This window comes from Oncorhynchus mykiss, chromosome 16 (assembly GCF_013265735.2).
Source record: "Oncorhynchus mykiss isolate Arlee chromosome 16, USDA_OmykA_1.1, whole genome shotgun sequence".
Lineage (NCBI taxonomy): Eukaryota > Metazoa > Chordata > Actinopteri > Salmoniformes > Salmonidae > Oncorhynchus > Oncorhynchus mykiss.
In genome coordinates, this window is record NC_048580.1 from 58,226,962 (window position 1) to 58,244,880 (window position 17,919).

Consider the following 17,919-nt stretch of genomic DNA (forward strand, 5'->3'; position numbering starts at 1 on the left):
CACAAACATAGAAGAAGAACATATCATTGCGGTTACATCATAGGGGACATTCATATGGGCACAGCAGACATCAGTTTTTTCTTTATTTTAAAGCTGCCCAGAGAGGATGTTGTTTTTATGGGCAAAGGCAAATCATTCCACTCAGAGGCTTCGGTATACAAGATAGTACCTTTTCCAGTATTACTCCTGAACCTGTATAAGCACACAATTAGCTACACCTGATCTGGTGCTGTGATTGTGTGCATCCCTAACATGGGGAAAGTAATCCGTTAGATGTCTTTGCGCAGAACCGTAAATACTCCTGTAAACCAAACCCAGTCTAATCTGGGACACCCTAGCCTCTACAGGCAGCCAGTTGAGCTTCTGAAAGCAGCTCCTGCCTATGTGAGTAAGTGGGCTCAGCTTTAATACTACCCTGATCAGTTTCTTCTGGGCTCTCTGGAGCTTCCCCTTCATAAACTTATATAAACACCCAAATAGAATCTGATCTAGATTATATATGAAAATATATATATATACACAACACCACTAGGTGGGTGTATCAAACACAAATATGAGGCAAGATACCAGTTACAGAAACCACTTCAATAACCATTCTTCATTCATGCCTGATGGGTGGAGAGTTTTTAAATAGAACATCCACCTACATTCTGTCTGGAGAAAACTTCATTCAAGATGAACACCCCTGCGTGAACCTTTTTATCTGCTGTATAGCACAGCAGGATATGGAGGAGACGGGGTGACCGGCCTCGGAGAAATGACGTGCGTTTGGGGACTTAGGGTCATTCCTCCTTACAGCAGTCCTTTGTTCTAGAATACGTGTTCTTATCGGGCGACTGGTTTTGTCCAGATTCTGCTTATTGCATGGTCAAGAGAGGAGGTACAGTATATGACATCAGAAGAGCTGCAGGTAAGGAGCTGTTTGATAGTGTATTGTGAACAGACACAAATAGCGTGTATTGTTACGTTGTGTAACTAGATACTGGCCCTCCGACCATATGACTGCTGGAATATGTTCAACCTGCCACATAAACCCTGCAGAGAAGATCCTATGTGTGGCATCAAAATGTACAGTGAAATCAATTGAAGAGCAATGTGAATACATCAGAAGGGATGTGTTGGAGTACAAAGTTCACAGGTTATGATGAAAGATTCTTACCAACTAAATATATGACCTTATTGAGCGTTAGCCCATTGTATACTTTTTAAAGTAAAGCAGGACAGCCCAAAACTCTCCATTGAAACAAACACTTTCAAACTAATATGACATCAGACAAACCAGATGTTGCTTTGGCTAACTCATTTATTACTTGAGTGTACATTCTAGGCATACGTATGGTAGGTACATCCAACACAGGCTTTCCAGCAGAGTAACTAGCCCTGAGAGAATATGTTAAACATACAACCATTGCATTATACCTTGTCTGCACTGTGGCTACGTCACATTTGGTATCGGTGTTGATGTATTTGATTGGATCCCCATTAGTAGTTGCGATAGCGGCAGCTACTCTTCCTGGGGTCCACACAAAACATGACATAATACAGAACATTAATAGACAAGAACAGCTCAAGGACAGAACTACATAAATCTACACTTAAATGTAGGCTTAGACTACTAATGGGCTGAGTCTATTTACAGGGACTTCTACGAACAGATGCACTGTCCTATGACTAATAGGATGCATTTCAAACAGCGTTCGTTCCGGCAACACAACGTCAGCAACTTTGAAAAAGAAGAGATGTGTAAACTGTACACATGACATTTGAAATAAAACAGTAATACATAGTTCAAGTAGCCACACTGAAGTGATATGCGAGTTATGTGATTATTTTCGGCTGCTTACATTTAAACAAATGCAGTCTATGGACACCAAAACGAGTTACAAACTGTATTTAAAACAATGCAAGAAATGGTCGTTCTAAAAATACGTAAGCAATTAGATAGATTGATTATTCAACTAAATCGTGCAAGTCGTTCAGAAGTTCTGCCGATGACACCCAAAAGTCATCCTCCGGTTGTCCATAGATGTCTGTGATGTAGATGTGAAACACAAAAATGTCATCAAGGGCCAGGGGACTCTGTCGTCTATTGATGTTCTTTATTCTACTCCTTTCATGAACTCTAAAAACTCTGGAATGAAGGGGAGGAGAAGGGGAGTCATTTAGTCAACTACAATCTGAATTGAACACAAAGAAAAAACGATTTACTCACTTTGGTCACTGCACTGCTTTACTTGTGAATAATATGTTACCATGCATCATTTATATTGACAATTTCCTTTCCAGCAGTGAAATATCCATATTTTCAATTGCATCATTATCATGAATACAAGATCAGAGGAAGGAATGCTTCTGTCTCCATAGTGTGTCATTGTCAAAACCTCACCGTCGTAGTCGATTTTCCCATCGTTGTTCTTGTCTCCGTCCTTCATGAGCTCCTCAATGTCGTCCTCAGTGATGGCCTCCCCTGTGGCCTCCAGCATTACCTTCAGCTCCTGCAGGTCTATATAGCCGTCCGCATTCCTGGGGGCATAGGAGAAGAGGATTATTTATACTGCTTTACAAATTTGTTCCTGCTGGGACCACCCATACAAAAATGCATGCACGCATGAATGTAAGTCACTTTGGATACAAGTGTCTGCTAAATGGCACAAATTATTATTATTATTATTATTCTATATTTATTTACCTGGCTACATGACTGTTTCTGTATTTAAAAAGGCTTCATAGTTGCCAATGACAAGTAGGCTAAAAGAGAAACTAACTGTCACAACAAGCTACAACTATAGTGTACATTCCTGTGTATCTCTATCCTGGTGGTAGAATTGCACCAACTGATCCAATAAATCTGTTTTACAAAAAATGTGTAGTTATCAAGAACCATCTAAGGCAAAACTTCTCTTTTTTGAATAGAAAAATCATAAACGTTCAGCTGGAGTCGGTGTAGTGAGTGCTGTCATATATCAACCATGTGGGTTCTGCACATTGGTGATAGCAGGGTAAGGTACTCCTATAGAGTGTTGAACATGTTAGTCCTGGTGAAAAGCACTGTATAAATCTAATACGCTATAATCCATCCATAAACTGTGGGTTAGTTGGGTAAGACTATGAAAAGTTACTTTTCCAGAGTTCATCCCCCTTACGAGTCTCCTCATGTACTTATGAGGATAAACATACTTGTCAAACATGCAGAAGAGATCTGCCAGTTCCTCCTCTGTTTTCCCTTTGCTGTCGTCCTTCATGCACCTCACCATCATCACCAGGAACTCATCAAAGTCCACAGTTCCACTGCCTGCAAAGACACAGCAACAGGATGATGTCGCACAACGTTTTGGGTCAAGGAGCCTGTCTTTGATATATAGACCTTCATTTGATTACTCTTTTTTTGCTGAGAATTTTCCTGCACCGCAGGAAATGCATATGAGCTTTGGTATTTACATGAATTCACTGAAAACCCTCACCAACACATGGTTATATTAACCGTATTGCACTTTTCATGTAGCCTACTTTTGGCCAGTTAATAGCCTAACCACTGATCAAGCAATATTATGGACTAAACGTTATAATCCTGTTGCTGCAGGACTAGGAGCCTGCCGTATGAGCTAAACTACTTCTATGCTCGCTTCGAAGCAAATAACACTGAAACATGCATGAGAGCACCAGCTGTACCGGAAGACTGTGTGATCACGCTCTCCGCAGCCGATGTGAGTGAGTGCCAGACGATTACCAGGATGTGTACTGTGAGCATGCGCTGACCAACTAGCAAGTGTCTTCACTGACATTTTCAACTTCTCCCTGTCCGAGTCTGTAATACCAACATGTTTCAAGCAGACCACCATGGTGCCTGTGCCCAAGAACACTAAGGTAACCTGCCTAAATGACTACTGACCGGTAGCATTCATGTGCTTTGAAGAGGTTTGAAAGGCTGGTCATGTCTCACCTCAACACCATCATCCCAGAAACCCTAGACCCACTACAATTTGCATACCGCCCCAACAGATCCACAGATGATGCAGTCTCTATTGCACTCCACACTGCCCTTTCCCATCTGGACAGAAGGAACACCTATGTGAGAATGCTATTCATTGACAGCGTTCAACACCATAGTGCCCTTAAAGCTCATCAATAAGCTAAGGACCCTGGGACTAAACACCTCCCTCTGCAACGGGATCCTGGACTTTCTGACGGGCCGACCCCTGGTTGGTAAGGGTAGGTAACAACACATCCACCACGCTGATCCTCAACACAGGCACCTCAGGGGTGCTTGCCTAGCCCCCTCCTGTACTCCCTGTTCACTCATGACTGCACTCCATCATTAAATTTGCCCATTGACACAACAGTGGTAGGCCTGATCACCGACAATAATGAGACAGCCTATAGGGAGGAGGTCAGAGGCCTGGCCGTGTGATGCCAGGACGACAACCTCTCCCTCAACGTTATCAAGACAAAATGAGATTATTGTGGACTACAGGAAAAAGAGGACCGAGCACACTCACATTCTCATCGACTGGGCTGCAGTGGAGCAGGTTGAGAGCTTCAAGTTACTTGGTGTCCACATTACCAACAAACTAACATGGTCCAAGTACACCATGACAGTCTTGATGAGGGCATGACAAAAGTCCTCAGATCCTCAAAAATTCATACAGCTGCACCATCGAGAGCATCCCGACTGGTTGCATCACTGCCTGGTATGGTAACTGCTCGGCCTCCGACCGCAAGGCACTACAGAGGGTGTGCAAACGGCCCAGTACATCAAGCTTCCTGCCATCCAGGACCTCTATACCAGGCGGTGTCAGAGGAAGGCCCTGAAAATTGTTAAAGACTCCAGCCACCCCAGTCATAAACCGCTCACTCTGCTACCACACGGCAAGCAGTAATGGAGCGCCAAGTCTAGTTCCAAGAAGCTTCTAAACAGCTTCTACCCCCAAGCCATAAGACTCCTGAACATCTAGTCAAATGGCTACCCAGACTATTCACATTGCCCACCCCCCCTCCTCCCCTCTCTACACCACTGCCACTCTCTGTTGTCATCTATGCACAGTCACTTTAATTAACTCTACCTACATGTACATACTACCTCAACTAACCGGTGCCCCCACACACAGACTCTGTACCGGTACCCCCTGTATATATTGTTATTTTTTACTGCTGCTCTTTAATTACTTGTTACTTTTGTATCTTATTCTTGTTCGTTTAGGGGCTCGTAAGAAAGCATTTCACTGTAAGGTCTACTACACCTGTTGTATTCGGCGCATTTGACTAATAACATTTGATTTGATTTGACTTTTGATTATTTTGCGGTGACAATATAGGTCAAATTATGATCCTACATCTGTAGCAGTTACATGTTACGAGATACTCTACTCAGCCATGTGATGTTTTTCATTTGTGTGTTTACGGTCTTACAAAGAACAGTGTACAACTGTCCCTGCTGAGCCATGAATTGGCCTTTTGATGAGCAGACCACTAGTGCTTGTCTTTGTTGTGTACCATTCTTGTCCATGTCTGATGAGCTCACCAAATACTCTCATACGTGAATCATTATGGGAACTATTGATGGGAAATAAATGTGCCTATTGTGATCATTTGAGTCTCTCTTTCATGTGTGTGTGTTTACCATCTTCATCCACCTCATCGATCATCTCCTGCAGCTCCTCGGGGGTGGGGTTCTGCCCCAGCATCCTCATCACCTTGCCCAGCTCCTTGGTACTGATGCAGCCGTCCTCCGCATCCTGGATAAAGATGTCAAAGGCCGCTTTGAACTCTGGAACACACAGCACAGCACAGGACCATATTTCTAATTCTTTCCTCACTTCCCCTCTTTTTCCATGGTCAGTTCTATGTGTGGGCTACTGTAGAGTAAAAAATTGTTTCTGTCAATCATCTTATTTAATCCTCCTGAGAAATCTAACGTTTACTTTTAATTTTGGCCTGAAGGAGAGAATGGTGCACATTTTTAAGCTTAATATTGTTTTAGATGTGATTCAATTGAGCAAAACTTGAGGATATATCCCACATAGATTAGCTAACCATAATGAAATACAAATGAATACATTTTACATACCGTTTTTCTGCTCGTCTGTCAGCTGCTCTACCTATTTAAGAAATGGAACGTTTTCAGAAGCAATTGAATCAATGTATTTTATGGAATCCATTCTTTAACTACAGTTGTACATTACTTTTACAACCCAAAATCATAACGTCGATTTACTGTTTTACTGCATAATGTCTTATTTTTCATTCTTGCAATAGCATGTATATGATACCTCTATTACCTATCTTCTTCCATTCATTTCAAAGTTTTTTTTTTGAGTTTTCAGATTACTCTGTGAGAAAGGTCCCGTCCTAAATCATAAACAGTTGATAGAGAAATCTAGTGTATGAAAAGAATCCTTCAGAGGACTTACAGTAAACTCCAGAACGCGGAACCCATTCTCTGGAACAGTTCACCTCAAATGTTTCTTTAGTTTACACATAGCTTATTCACCCACCAAAGGTACAGTTATGTTTGGTCCTTCACACTTGGTCATCCATCCTGGAAAAGCTACCACAAATGTGAGAGGGCGACAGCTGCTTATGTAAGAGTTCATTGTCTGTCGTCCACCACAAATGAAACACACACTCTGAACAATGTCCATCCAAACATCGATACACACACACACATTCCAGTGTGTTTTACTTAAGTTCGACTCCTCTAGCTGTAATTTCCAGCTGAGACATGTGTAGTAGTCCAGCCCACCAGCCACCAGGCAACAGGCAGGGATAGCTAGGCAGATAAACATACAGCCCTGCCAGCGGCTCACACAGATAATGGGGGGGGGGTATCTAGACCTGAAGCCCTCCTCTGACATCACAGAAACACACATGGAGGAGGCTCTGAGCAACTGGCCTAAATTAGCCTATGAGATGTGGGACTGCTCCATTTGTAGTCATGAATGAACCCACAGTGTGGACCAAGGTCTTGTCCTGCTTCTGGCCCTGGAGTGCTCCTATCAACCCTGATAGGCTTCAAGAGGCACGGCATCTAGATGTATGGCGTCTTGCCTCACTCCTCAAAAGCTGGTGTTGTGTGTGTTCGCTTGACAGACACAGTTTGTTATGGAAGTTGAATTATCTGAGCAATGTCAGAATTACAAATTACAGAATTCTTGGACATTTGGCTGGGGAATATCCATATGTACAGTGGGGCAAAAAAGTATTTAGTCAGCCACCAATTGTGCAAGTTCTCCCACTTAAAAAGATGAGAGAGGCCTGTAATTTTCATCATAGGTACACTTCAACTATGACAGACAAAATGAGGAAAAAAATCCAGAAAATCACATTGTAGGATTTTTAATGAATTTAAATTTGTTTGAATTTGTTATCAGTATAAAAGTCCACAACCTCAATCAGTCACACTCCAAACTCCACTATGGCCAAGACCAAAGAGCTGTCAAAGGACACCAGAAACAAAATTGTAGACCTGCACCAGGCTGGGAAGACTGAATCTGCAATAGGTAAGCAGCTTGGATTGAAGAAATCAACTGTGGGAGCAATTATTAGGAAATGGAAGACATACAAGACCACTGATAATCTCCCTCGATCTGGGGCTCCACGCAAGATCTCACCCCGTGGGGTCAAAATGATCACAAGAACGGTGAGCAAAAATCCCAGAACCACACGGGGGGACCTAGTGAATGACCTGCAGAGAGCTGGGACCAAAGTAACAAAGCCTACCTTCAGTAACACACTACGCCGCCAGGGACTCAAATCCTGCAGTGCCAGACGTGTCCCCCTGCTTAAGCCAGTACATGTCCAGGCCCGTCTGAAGTTTGCTAGAGAGCATTTGGATGATCCAGAAGAAGATTGGGAGAATGTCATATGGTCAGATGAAACCAAAATATAACTTTTTGGTAAAAACTCAACTCGTCGTGTTTGGAGGACAAAGAATGCTGAGTTGCATCCAAAGAACACCATACCTACTGTGAAGCATGGGGGTGGAAACATCATGCTTTGGGGCTATTTTTCTGCAAAGGGACCAGGACGACTGATCCGTGTAAAGGAAAGAATGAATGGGGCCATGTATCGTGAGATTTTGAGTGAAAACCTCCTTCCATCAGCAAGGGCATTGAAGATGAAACGTGGCTGGATCTTTCAGCATGACAACGATCCCAAACACACCGCCCGGGCAACGAAGGAGTGGCTTCGTAAAAAGCATTTCAAGGTCCTGGAGTGGCCTAGTCAGTCTCCAGATCTCAACCCCATAGAAAATCTTTGGAGGGAGTTGAAAGTCCGTGTTGCCCAGCAACAGCCCCAAAACATCACTGCTCTACAGGAGATCTGCATGGAGGAATGGGCCAAAATACCAGCAACAGTGTGTGAAAACCTTGTGAAGACTTACAGAGATGACCTCTGTCATTGCCAACAAAGGGTATATAACAAAGTATTGAGATAAACTTTTGTTATTGACCAAATACTTATTTTCCACCATAATTTGCAAATAAATTCATTGAAAATCCTACAATGTGATTTTCTGGATTTTTTTTTCTCATTTTGTCTGTCATAGTTGAAGTGTACCTATGATGACTAAATACTTTTTTGCCCCACTGTATATCATTTGAAATAATTGTTTATCTAAACATTTTTACCCTCTATAATTTTTAAAACTATTACAGGTACCTTTCATTAAAATCAATGGTGAATCCTGAAGTGTTCATTTGAAATAGTAACCAAACTTTACACAGAAATCTGACAACAATTTTGACTTAACTTGGCAGAGACCACATAACCAAAAACTTGTCTCACCTATCACTGAAAATCTCAAATTGAACATATTTTAATCAATTCTTATATTATGACGCTCCGTACCAAATACAAACACTTTCACTGTCTCCCTAAACAATGTGCACTGTTGTAGGAGTGAAGGGGGACATACCGCTGCTTTGTAGATGTCGTTCATGGTGGCGGCTTGACTTGGCCGCTGCCCGTCTGTCCGTGGGGTGTAGTGGCAGAGAGGAGGGAGTTAGACCACAGCTAGGAGCAGGACACTGGCCCCATGCTGGGAGGGTTTTATAACTGGAGCCTGGCAGGGCCTGGTCCCTCCCTACCCTGCTTGCCTGTCCAGCCCTCTTGGTGTCTCACGTGCATCTGTGTGTGTATGCGTGTGTGTAACAATAACCAGGCTCAGATAAAAATGAGCCCACTCTTAGGGGGCACACTTTGGAATGGAATGAAGTGAAGGGGAATGCATGGCGAACCCTAATCTCCAGGGAGGAGGCTAGAGACACTCAACATTCCACCATTAAACTGTGACCAGAGGGGCAAAGGAGAGGGCCAGGGAAGGCAGACCAGAGCAAAAGCAGACTTTGGACAGGAGTGGGCAGAGGGTGGGTAACTGAACAGAGCATGGGGTTCAGGGAGGTTAGATGGGGCGGGGGCACGAGTGGGAGGCAGGGTAATTCACACAGGTGTGTGTTTGTGTGTTGTGGAGTGGGAGGGGTCTGCGGGATATAGACGTGTGCATCAGAGGAGGTTAATTGGGGAGGATCGGCTCACGGGAATGGCTGGATTCCATGTGTTGGATGCCATTCCGCTCACTATTATGAGTCATCCACCTCTCAGCAGCCTCCACTGGTGTGCATGTGTTTGTGAGTGAGCACGTGCATGTGCTGTGTCTGTGTCTGTGTGTGTCACTAATACACATTTAACTGACAAGGGTTTTGTCCAATTTTATATTATCTTATCTGACACGGTCCATTCAAAATGTCAGCTAACTCCCTCCAAATTGTACAGTGAAATGTCAATGTACTCTAATGGATGAATGTATACATTGTCCTACTCATTGACTAACAGCATTTTACCAAATAGCATTTTGAAGAAAAAAAGGAAAGAAAAAAAACGTTGAAAAATATAGAGTTAACAATATATTGAAATATATCATGCATGTGATTGTGGGCCTATGAAGCTATATAAACTACACACAGTCAGTCAGCAGAGGGCAGTGTTGACTGTCTTGTTTTAATAGAGATGTTGTTATGCAGGCAGGTGTGCAACAGAATATTCCATTTATCAACAGGGGGCTCAAGTCAGAAATCTGGGTCAAATACAAGAACGTGAATTTGCCTAAAACCATGTGAAAACATGAATGAAATAAACACCTTATAATAGACTAAGGAAGATCATTCCTTTGTGCATTGTATATCATGGGTAGGTCTACAGACAAGACTATTGTGGATGTGGAATGAAACAGTAGCACCTCAGCTCACCCCTCTGGGCACATCTGAACCACAACAGAGTCAACCATTTTAGCCACAAAATATGCTATATATTCCTGCTACTGTGCTGCACTCTCCCTGCTATGCCACTGTGTTGGATAGGAAAGGACAGTCACTCCAAAGGCATCATACATGTACCACATGTGACTTGTCAATATCATCCATTTGTATGCACACACCATTTCTTCTACACAGGAATATTATTCAGAGATAATGAATATGACCATCAGCATTCCCTCATAATCTTCCCATGCGTGATGGCTCTAAGACCCACAAAGTGTGACCGTATTAATGAAGGTATAGTGCTGAGACAGGGACTTTGAATTATTGGTGATCCTGCTGTGTTCTAATGGGATGCTAATGGGGACTGGCACAGTTTATGAACATTGTAGCACAACAACACAACAGCAGCCCAGAGAGAGAGAGCTTGACGCATCTCTCCTCGCACAACATTCACAGAGACAGAGGCCACACTGAAGCATCAACATCGTTCACTTTTTATAGATGTTTCATAGCCGGACCCCACACTCTAGAAACATCACTCACCTACAGAGCATTCACAGTGAGAGTCAGGTTGGAAACATCATCATCACTCATGAAGACTAGCCTCAGTCACATACAGAGAGCCTGCACTGAACTAACATCATCACTGACATCTACAGCTTTCGTAGAGATAGAGCAGCCTGGTTGCATTGACTTTACGTAACATAGTAAAGTAAATCTGAACTACTCGAAGTAGTATGATATGTTACATTTGGTATGGCTACTTAAGACAAAAACGAAAGTAGGGTGGTTGGTCGGGGTTGCTGGATGGGCATGTAACGCGAACGTCTAGCAACCCACAGGTTGCAAATTCGAATCTCATCAAGGACAATTTTAGCTAATTAGCAACTTTTCAACTACTCACTACTTTTTAGCTACATTGCAACTACTTAGCAGGTTAGCTAACCCTTCCCCTAACCCTAGCCCTAACACCTAGCCTAGCTAACATTAGCCAGCTAGCTAATGTTAGCCACCTAGCTAGAATTTGTAACATATCAGTTTAGCAAATTCATAAAATGTAGTATGTTTTGCGAATTCGGAACATACAGAACGTTTTGTAAATTTGTTCCATTTAATATGGATTGTAATTTGTAACATATCATACTAAATTATTGATGGACATCCACAAATTAATACATAGCATACGAACATAACATAATAAATTAAATGCAGCGTCTCGGTTTTACGTACAGAATAATACGAAATGCTCTGAGACCAGGTTGCACAGAGGGAGAAAGACCCTCACCAACAAAGAAACTTCACAGAGAGAGAGACTGATCTGAAAAACATCAGTGATATATGTATCCATGCCTCTCACAGACAGATAGGCAGGGTCTCCCTGTGGGAACTGAGTCCAACAGCCATCACACTTTCTAGTGTGACAATACACAACATCGATATGAAGCAAACAAGGAACAGAATCTCAACATATATTTCTATAGAGAGAAGATAATATTGTGGTTATGTGTGTAATAAGGCTAAACTCAGGGCTAACTAGCATAAAGGATTATGGGAGATTGAAGAAGGGGATGCTGTCATTCCTATCTCTTCAGTCTTTCCTGTCTCAGCCTCCAGTATTTATGCTGCAGTAGTTTATGTGTCGGGGGGCTGGGGTCAGTTTGCTATATCTGGAGTACTTCTCCTGTCTTATTCGGTGTCCTGTGTGAATCTAAGTGTGCGTTCTCTCCTTCTCTCTTTCTTTCTCTCTGTCGGAGGACCTGAGCCCTAGGACCATGCCCCAGGACTACCTGACATGATGACTCCTTGCTGTCCCCAGTCCACCTGGCCGTGCTGCTGCTCCAGTTTCAACTGTTCTGCCTTATTATTATTCGACCATGCTGGTCATTTATAAACATTTGAACATCTTGGCCATGTTCTGTTATAATCTCCACCCGGCACAGCCAGAAGAGGACTGGCCATCCCACATATGCTCTCTCTAATTCTCTCTTTCTTTCTCTCTCTCGGAGGACCTGAGCCCTAGGACCATGCCCCAGGAATACCTGACATGATGACTCCTTGCTGTCCCCAGTCAACCTGACCGTGCTGCTGCTCCAGTTTAAACTGTTCTGCCTTATTATTATTCGACCATGCTGGTCATTTATGAACATTTGAACATCTTGGCCATGTTCTGTTATAATCTCCACCCGGCACAGCCAGAAGAGGACTGGCCACCCCACATAGCCTGGTTCCTCTCAAGGTTTCTTCCTAGGTTTTGGCCTTTCTAGGGAGTTTTTCCTAGACACCGTGCTTCTACACCTGCATTGCTTGCTGTTTGGGGTTTTAGGCTGGGTTTCTGTACAGCACTTTGAGATATCAGCTGATGTACGAAGGGCTATATAAATACATTTTATTTGATTTGATTTCCTATTTGCCCTCAAAACGCATCATGACAATTTTCACAGTGATACGATGCAAAAAGTCCCCATTTTACCTGCTGCACCTCCCGCCATTGACATGCAAGGTAAGCTGTGTGTCCTCGTTGGTGAGGTTGGTTTCCTCTCCTGTTTGTTATCATCTCCCCTCAAAGCATGCTGATGAGTCTACAGTATCCACCAAACAGATGACCTGAGCGCATGTTGTTCCAGTATTAATGAGCATCTCTACAGGGGGCAGTAGATTCTAATGTAAAGCCTATCTCTCTCTCTGACTGAACCAGAAACACAGAGAAAGAAGGACGTCTATCTACAGTGGGTTGGCATGCTGACAGAGCCTGGAGAAGCCCACATCAAAAAGAGCATATGGAGGGCCGTTTTCACTGGAGCACTCCACCAGTTTCCTCTTATAGAGGAAGGGGCTGCTGACGAAAGAGCTAGCCATCTCTCCACACACCGTAATCAGACAGCACATCTCAAATCCAAAATTCACTGCACACCGCTTTTTGAGAGGTTGCCATAGAAACTCTACATATGTGTAAATGCACACACACACACACACACACACACACACGCACACATACACACACACACACACACACACACACACACACACACACACACACACACACACACACACACACACACACACATACACACACACACACACACACACGTCATTAGCACAGACAAATGCACACGCATGCACAGTCCCGATGCACGCACACACACAGACACACACAGGTTTTGCAGTCATTATTTATTCCCTCGTAACCTTAATGAGAACCATTTATGCAGATGTTATGGATGACTTAATACACATGTCCAAATGATTATATTTCATGCGTCATAGTGAAGATAAGAATGAACTTCATTGGGTGCCTTGGCTTAGGTCGGATCAGGATAGGAATAGTATTCAGGGTCTACATTAGCCTAGAAGGCAAATCGGTTGTCGTATGGTAAATCGTATGGTTGCTTCAAAATAGGTTGAATTCACCATTTTGCTAGGTTAAACCTCTTTCTGTTGGAAAAAGGTGCAAAATATATCATCTTCATCTTCATCACAGAGTTGGTGATATTCAATCAATTTGATTTCATAAAGGGTTCTCAATGACATACTGTTGTTTTGAAGTCATGCAGGCCACGTATCTTCCTCCCTGTCTCTGTCTCTCCTCTATCTCGGTCTCCTTGGTTGAAGGGTTACTCTGAGTCCATCCGTCTCTCTCTCATTTTTATCTCTTTCTCTCTCCCTCACTCTCCTCTATCTCTGTCTCCTTGGTTGAAGGGTTACTCTGAGTCCATCCGTCTCTCTCTCATTATTATCTCTTTCTCTCTCCCTCACTCTCCTCTATCTCTGTCTCCTTGGTTGAAGGGTTACTCTGAGTCCATCCGTCTCGCTCTCATATATATCTCTTTCTCTCTCCCTCACTCCCCTTTCTCTCTGTGGTGTATTCAGAGTGAAGGACTAAAGGAGTGGCTTGGGGCACTTATATATCTCTGTACGGCGAGCGCTCCTCTAGCCAGCATTTACCACTCAGAGGGGAGCCTGTACTCTCTTCGCTCTCAAACAGTGGCAAACATTAGCCTCAGATGAAGGGATTTGGCTTTAGAGGAGAGGGGGTATATCTCTCTCTCACTCTCTGTCTCATTATCTTTCCCATTGCTGTTTGATGGCTCATGGTTACAAGGTTTGCATTGAGGGGCTTACTGTCATGCATTTTTTCCATTGGCTCTCTAATGAGGCAATGGCTGCATTACCCCGCAGGTTGGCATTTATTCAGATGACTCATGCACTGGAGACAACTCTGCATGGTAGTCACTAGCTGGCACAGCCAAAAAGTCATAAAATCTGATTTTAAACGTATCCGTAACCTTAACCCTAACCTTAACCACCCTGCTAATCTTGTGCCTAACCTTATGCCTAACCCTAAACTTGTTTTCATACATTTTTACGATACTTAACCGATTTGGACTTTGCAGCTGGCCCATATTGGGGAAATCGCTCAGCTCTGCCTCTAGGACAATAAACGTCAACCTGTCATTACCCAGACTGACAAAGCCACTCACTGTCTCCCTTGCCTGGTTTTCCAGTCCAGCGGACCACCAAGTCCCTAACCCACCCTCTCCTCTGCTTTGTCGGTGGTGAGACAACCAGCAAAGACAGCAGACAGACAGCAGCTTCAGATTATGTCCACGTGAGTGTCTTTATAGGGAAATGAAACACTACTGAAACAGTAACTTTTTAATATGAATGTTATAATCATCAGATGTAGTATTCTAATGAACCAGTGTCAGAAGCATTGTCTCCACAGGGCTTCTTGCTCTAAACTGTCTTTGATGATATTTGTGTGATAAATAAAGGTTACATTTAAAAATGTAAAAAATATACAAATATTTGTGTGATGAGGACCTAATAAATGATACATCTCTCTTTCTTCAATGTACTGAATGTTGATAAATATATCAAAGATGTGTTTTCCTCAGTGAGCTCTTTGCCTGTGTGTGTTTGTGCCTGTGTGTGTACATATAGGTAGTATGTATGTGACTGACTAATGAGTTTGGATAAATATAGGTCTGAACAAGGATGACATGCTCTTTTTTCAGTAATCAGTGGTCTTCACAGTCATGCGAGTGTTGTGCGTCATCGTCATGACGGTGGGTTCAGTACACCACTGCCCCCCAGTTACAGACTTAACACCTTATCAACCGCCTCTCATCTCTCTGAGAGTAAAGTCCACATCTCCCTCTCTCCCTCTCTCAATTTCAATTTAAGGGGCTTTATTGGCATGGGAAACATATGTTTACACTGCCAAAGCAAGTGAAATAGATCATAAACAGAACTAAAATAAACAATAAAAAATGAACAGTAAACATTACACACACAGAAGTTTCAAAATAATAAAGGCATTTCAAATTATGTCTATGTACAGTGTTGTAGTGATGTGCAAATAGTTCAAGTACAAAAGGGAATAGAAATATACATAAATATATATGTTTGTTCTTCACTGGTTGCCCTTTTCTTGTGGAAACAGGTTACAAATATTGCTGCTGTGATGGCACACTGTTATATTTCACCCAATAGATATGGGAGTTTATCAAAATTGGATTGTTTTTCGAATTCTTTGTGGGTCTGTGTAATCTGAGAGAAGTATGTGTCTCTAATATGGTCATACAATACATTTGGCAAAAGGTTAGGAAGTACACCTCAGTTTCCATCTCATTTTGTGGGCAGTGTGCACATTGGCGGTCTTTCTGAATAGCAAGGCGCTGTTGTGCCTTCTTCGCCACATTGTCTGTGTGGGTGGACTATTTCAGTTTGTCAGTGATGTGTATGCCGAGGATCTTGAAGCATTCCACCTTATCCAACTGCGGTCCCATCGATGTGGATAGGGGGTGCTCCCTCTGCTGTTTCCTGAGGTCCACGATCATCTCCTTTGATTTGTTGACGTTGAGTGAGAGGTTATTTTCCTGGCTCAACACTCCCAGAGCCCTCACCTCCTCCCTGTAGGCTGTCACTCCATCTTTGGTAATCAAGCGTACTACTGTTTTGTTGTCTGCAAACTTGATGATTGAGTTGGCCAAAAGTTTTGAGAACGACACAAATATTAATTTTCACAAAGTCTGCTGCCTCAGTTTGTATGATGGCAATTTGCATATACTCCATAATGTTATGAAGAGTGATCAGATGAATTGCAATTAATTGCAAAGTCCCTCTTTGCCATGCAAATTAACTGAATCCCCAAAAAACATTTCCACTGCATTTCAGCACTGCCACAAAAGGACCAGCTGACATCACGTCAGTGATTCTCTCGTTAACACAGGTGTGAGTGTTGACGAGGACAAGGCTGGAGATCTCTCTGTCATGCTGATTGAGTTCGAATAACAGACTGGAAGCTTCAAAAGGAGGGTGGTGCTTGGAATCATTGTTCTTCCTCTGTCAAACATGGTTACCTGCAAGGAAACACGTGCCGTCATCATTGCTTGCACAAAAAGGGCTTCACAGGCAAGGATACTGCTGCCAGTAAGATTGCACCTAAATCAACCAATTATCCAATCATCAAGAACTTCAAGGAGAGCGGTTCAATTATTGTGAAAAAGTCTTCAGGGCGCCCAAGAAAGTCCAGCATGTGCCAGGACCGTCTCCTAAAGTTGATTCAGCTGTGGGATCGGGGCACCACCAGTACAGAGCTTGCTCAGGAAAGGCAGTAGGCAGATGTGAGTGCATCTGCACGTAGAGTGAGGCGAAGACTTTTGGAGGATGGCCTGGTGTCAAGAAGGGCAGCAAAGAAGCCACTTCTCTCCAGGAAAAACATCAGGGACAGACTGATATTCTGCAAAAGGTACAGGGATTGGACTGCTGAGAACTGGGGTAAAGTAACTTTCTCTGATGAATCCCCTTTCCGATTGTTTGGGGCATCCGGAAAAAAGTTTGTCCGGAGAAGACAAGGTGAGCGCTACCATCAAGGTGAGCGCTGTGTCATGCCAACAGTAAAGCATCATGAGACCATTCATGTGTGGGGTTGCTTCTCAGCCAAGGGAGTGGGCTCACTCACAATTTTTCCTAAGAACACAGCCATGAATAAAGAACGGTACCAACACATCCTCCGAGAGCAACTTCTCCCAACCATCCAGGAACAGTTTGGTGACAAACAATGCCTTTTCCAGCATGATGGAGCACCAAGCCATAAGGAAAAAGTTATAACTAAGAAGCTTGGGGAACAAAACATCAATATTTTGGGTCCATGGCCAGGAAACTCCCCAGACCTTAATCCCATTGAGAACTTGTGGTCAATCCTGGACTAGGATTGGGTGGACAAACAAAAACCCACAAATTCAGACAAACTCCAAGCATTGATTATGCAGAATGGGCTGCCATCAGTCAGGATGTGGCCCATAAGTTAATTGACAGCATGCCAGGGTGGATTGCAGAGGTCTTGAAAAAGAAGGGTCAACACTGCAAATATTGACTCTTTGCATCAACCTCATGTAATTGTCAATAAAGGCCTTTGACACTTATGAAATGCTTGTAATTATACTTCAGTATTCCATAGTAAACATCTGACAAAAATATCTAAAGACACTGAAGCAGCAAACTTTGTGGAAATTAATATTTGTGTCATTCTCAAAACTTTTGGTCACGACTGTAGACCCTGCCACGTACATCTTGTGTCTGAGCCGTTGAACTTTGTCCCTATACTGACGTTTAGCCTGCTTGATTGCTATGCGGAGGGAATAACTACACTGTTTGTACT

At 43.1% G+C, this 17,919-nt stretch overlaps 1 protein-coding gene across 1 annotated transcript; it reads right to left on the minus strand.

Moving 5' to 3' along the window:
• Positions 1–2,099: 2,099 nt before the first annotated feature.
• On the minus strand, positions 2,100–8,938 carry LOC100136178 (troponin C). Its single transcript, NM_001124456.1, has 6 exons — positions 8,915–8,938; positions 6,065–6,095; positions 5,618–5,764; positions 3,178–3,292; positions 2,387–2,523; positions 2,100–2,131 (listed from the first exon to the last, which is right to left on the minus strand). Exons 1-6 carry the CDS (start codon positions 8,936–8,938, stop codon positions 2,100–2,102), a joined length of 486 nt encoding a protein of 161 aa, NP_001117928.1.
• Between the last annotated feature and the right edge of the window lie 8,981 nt (positions 8,939–17,919).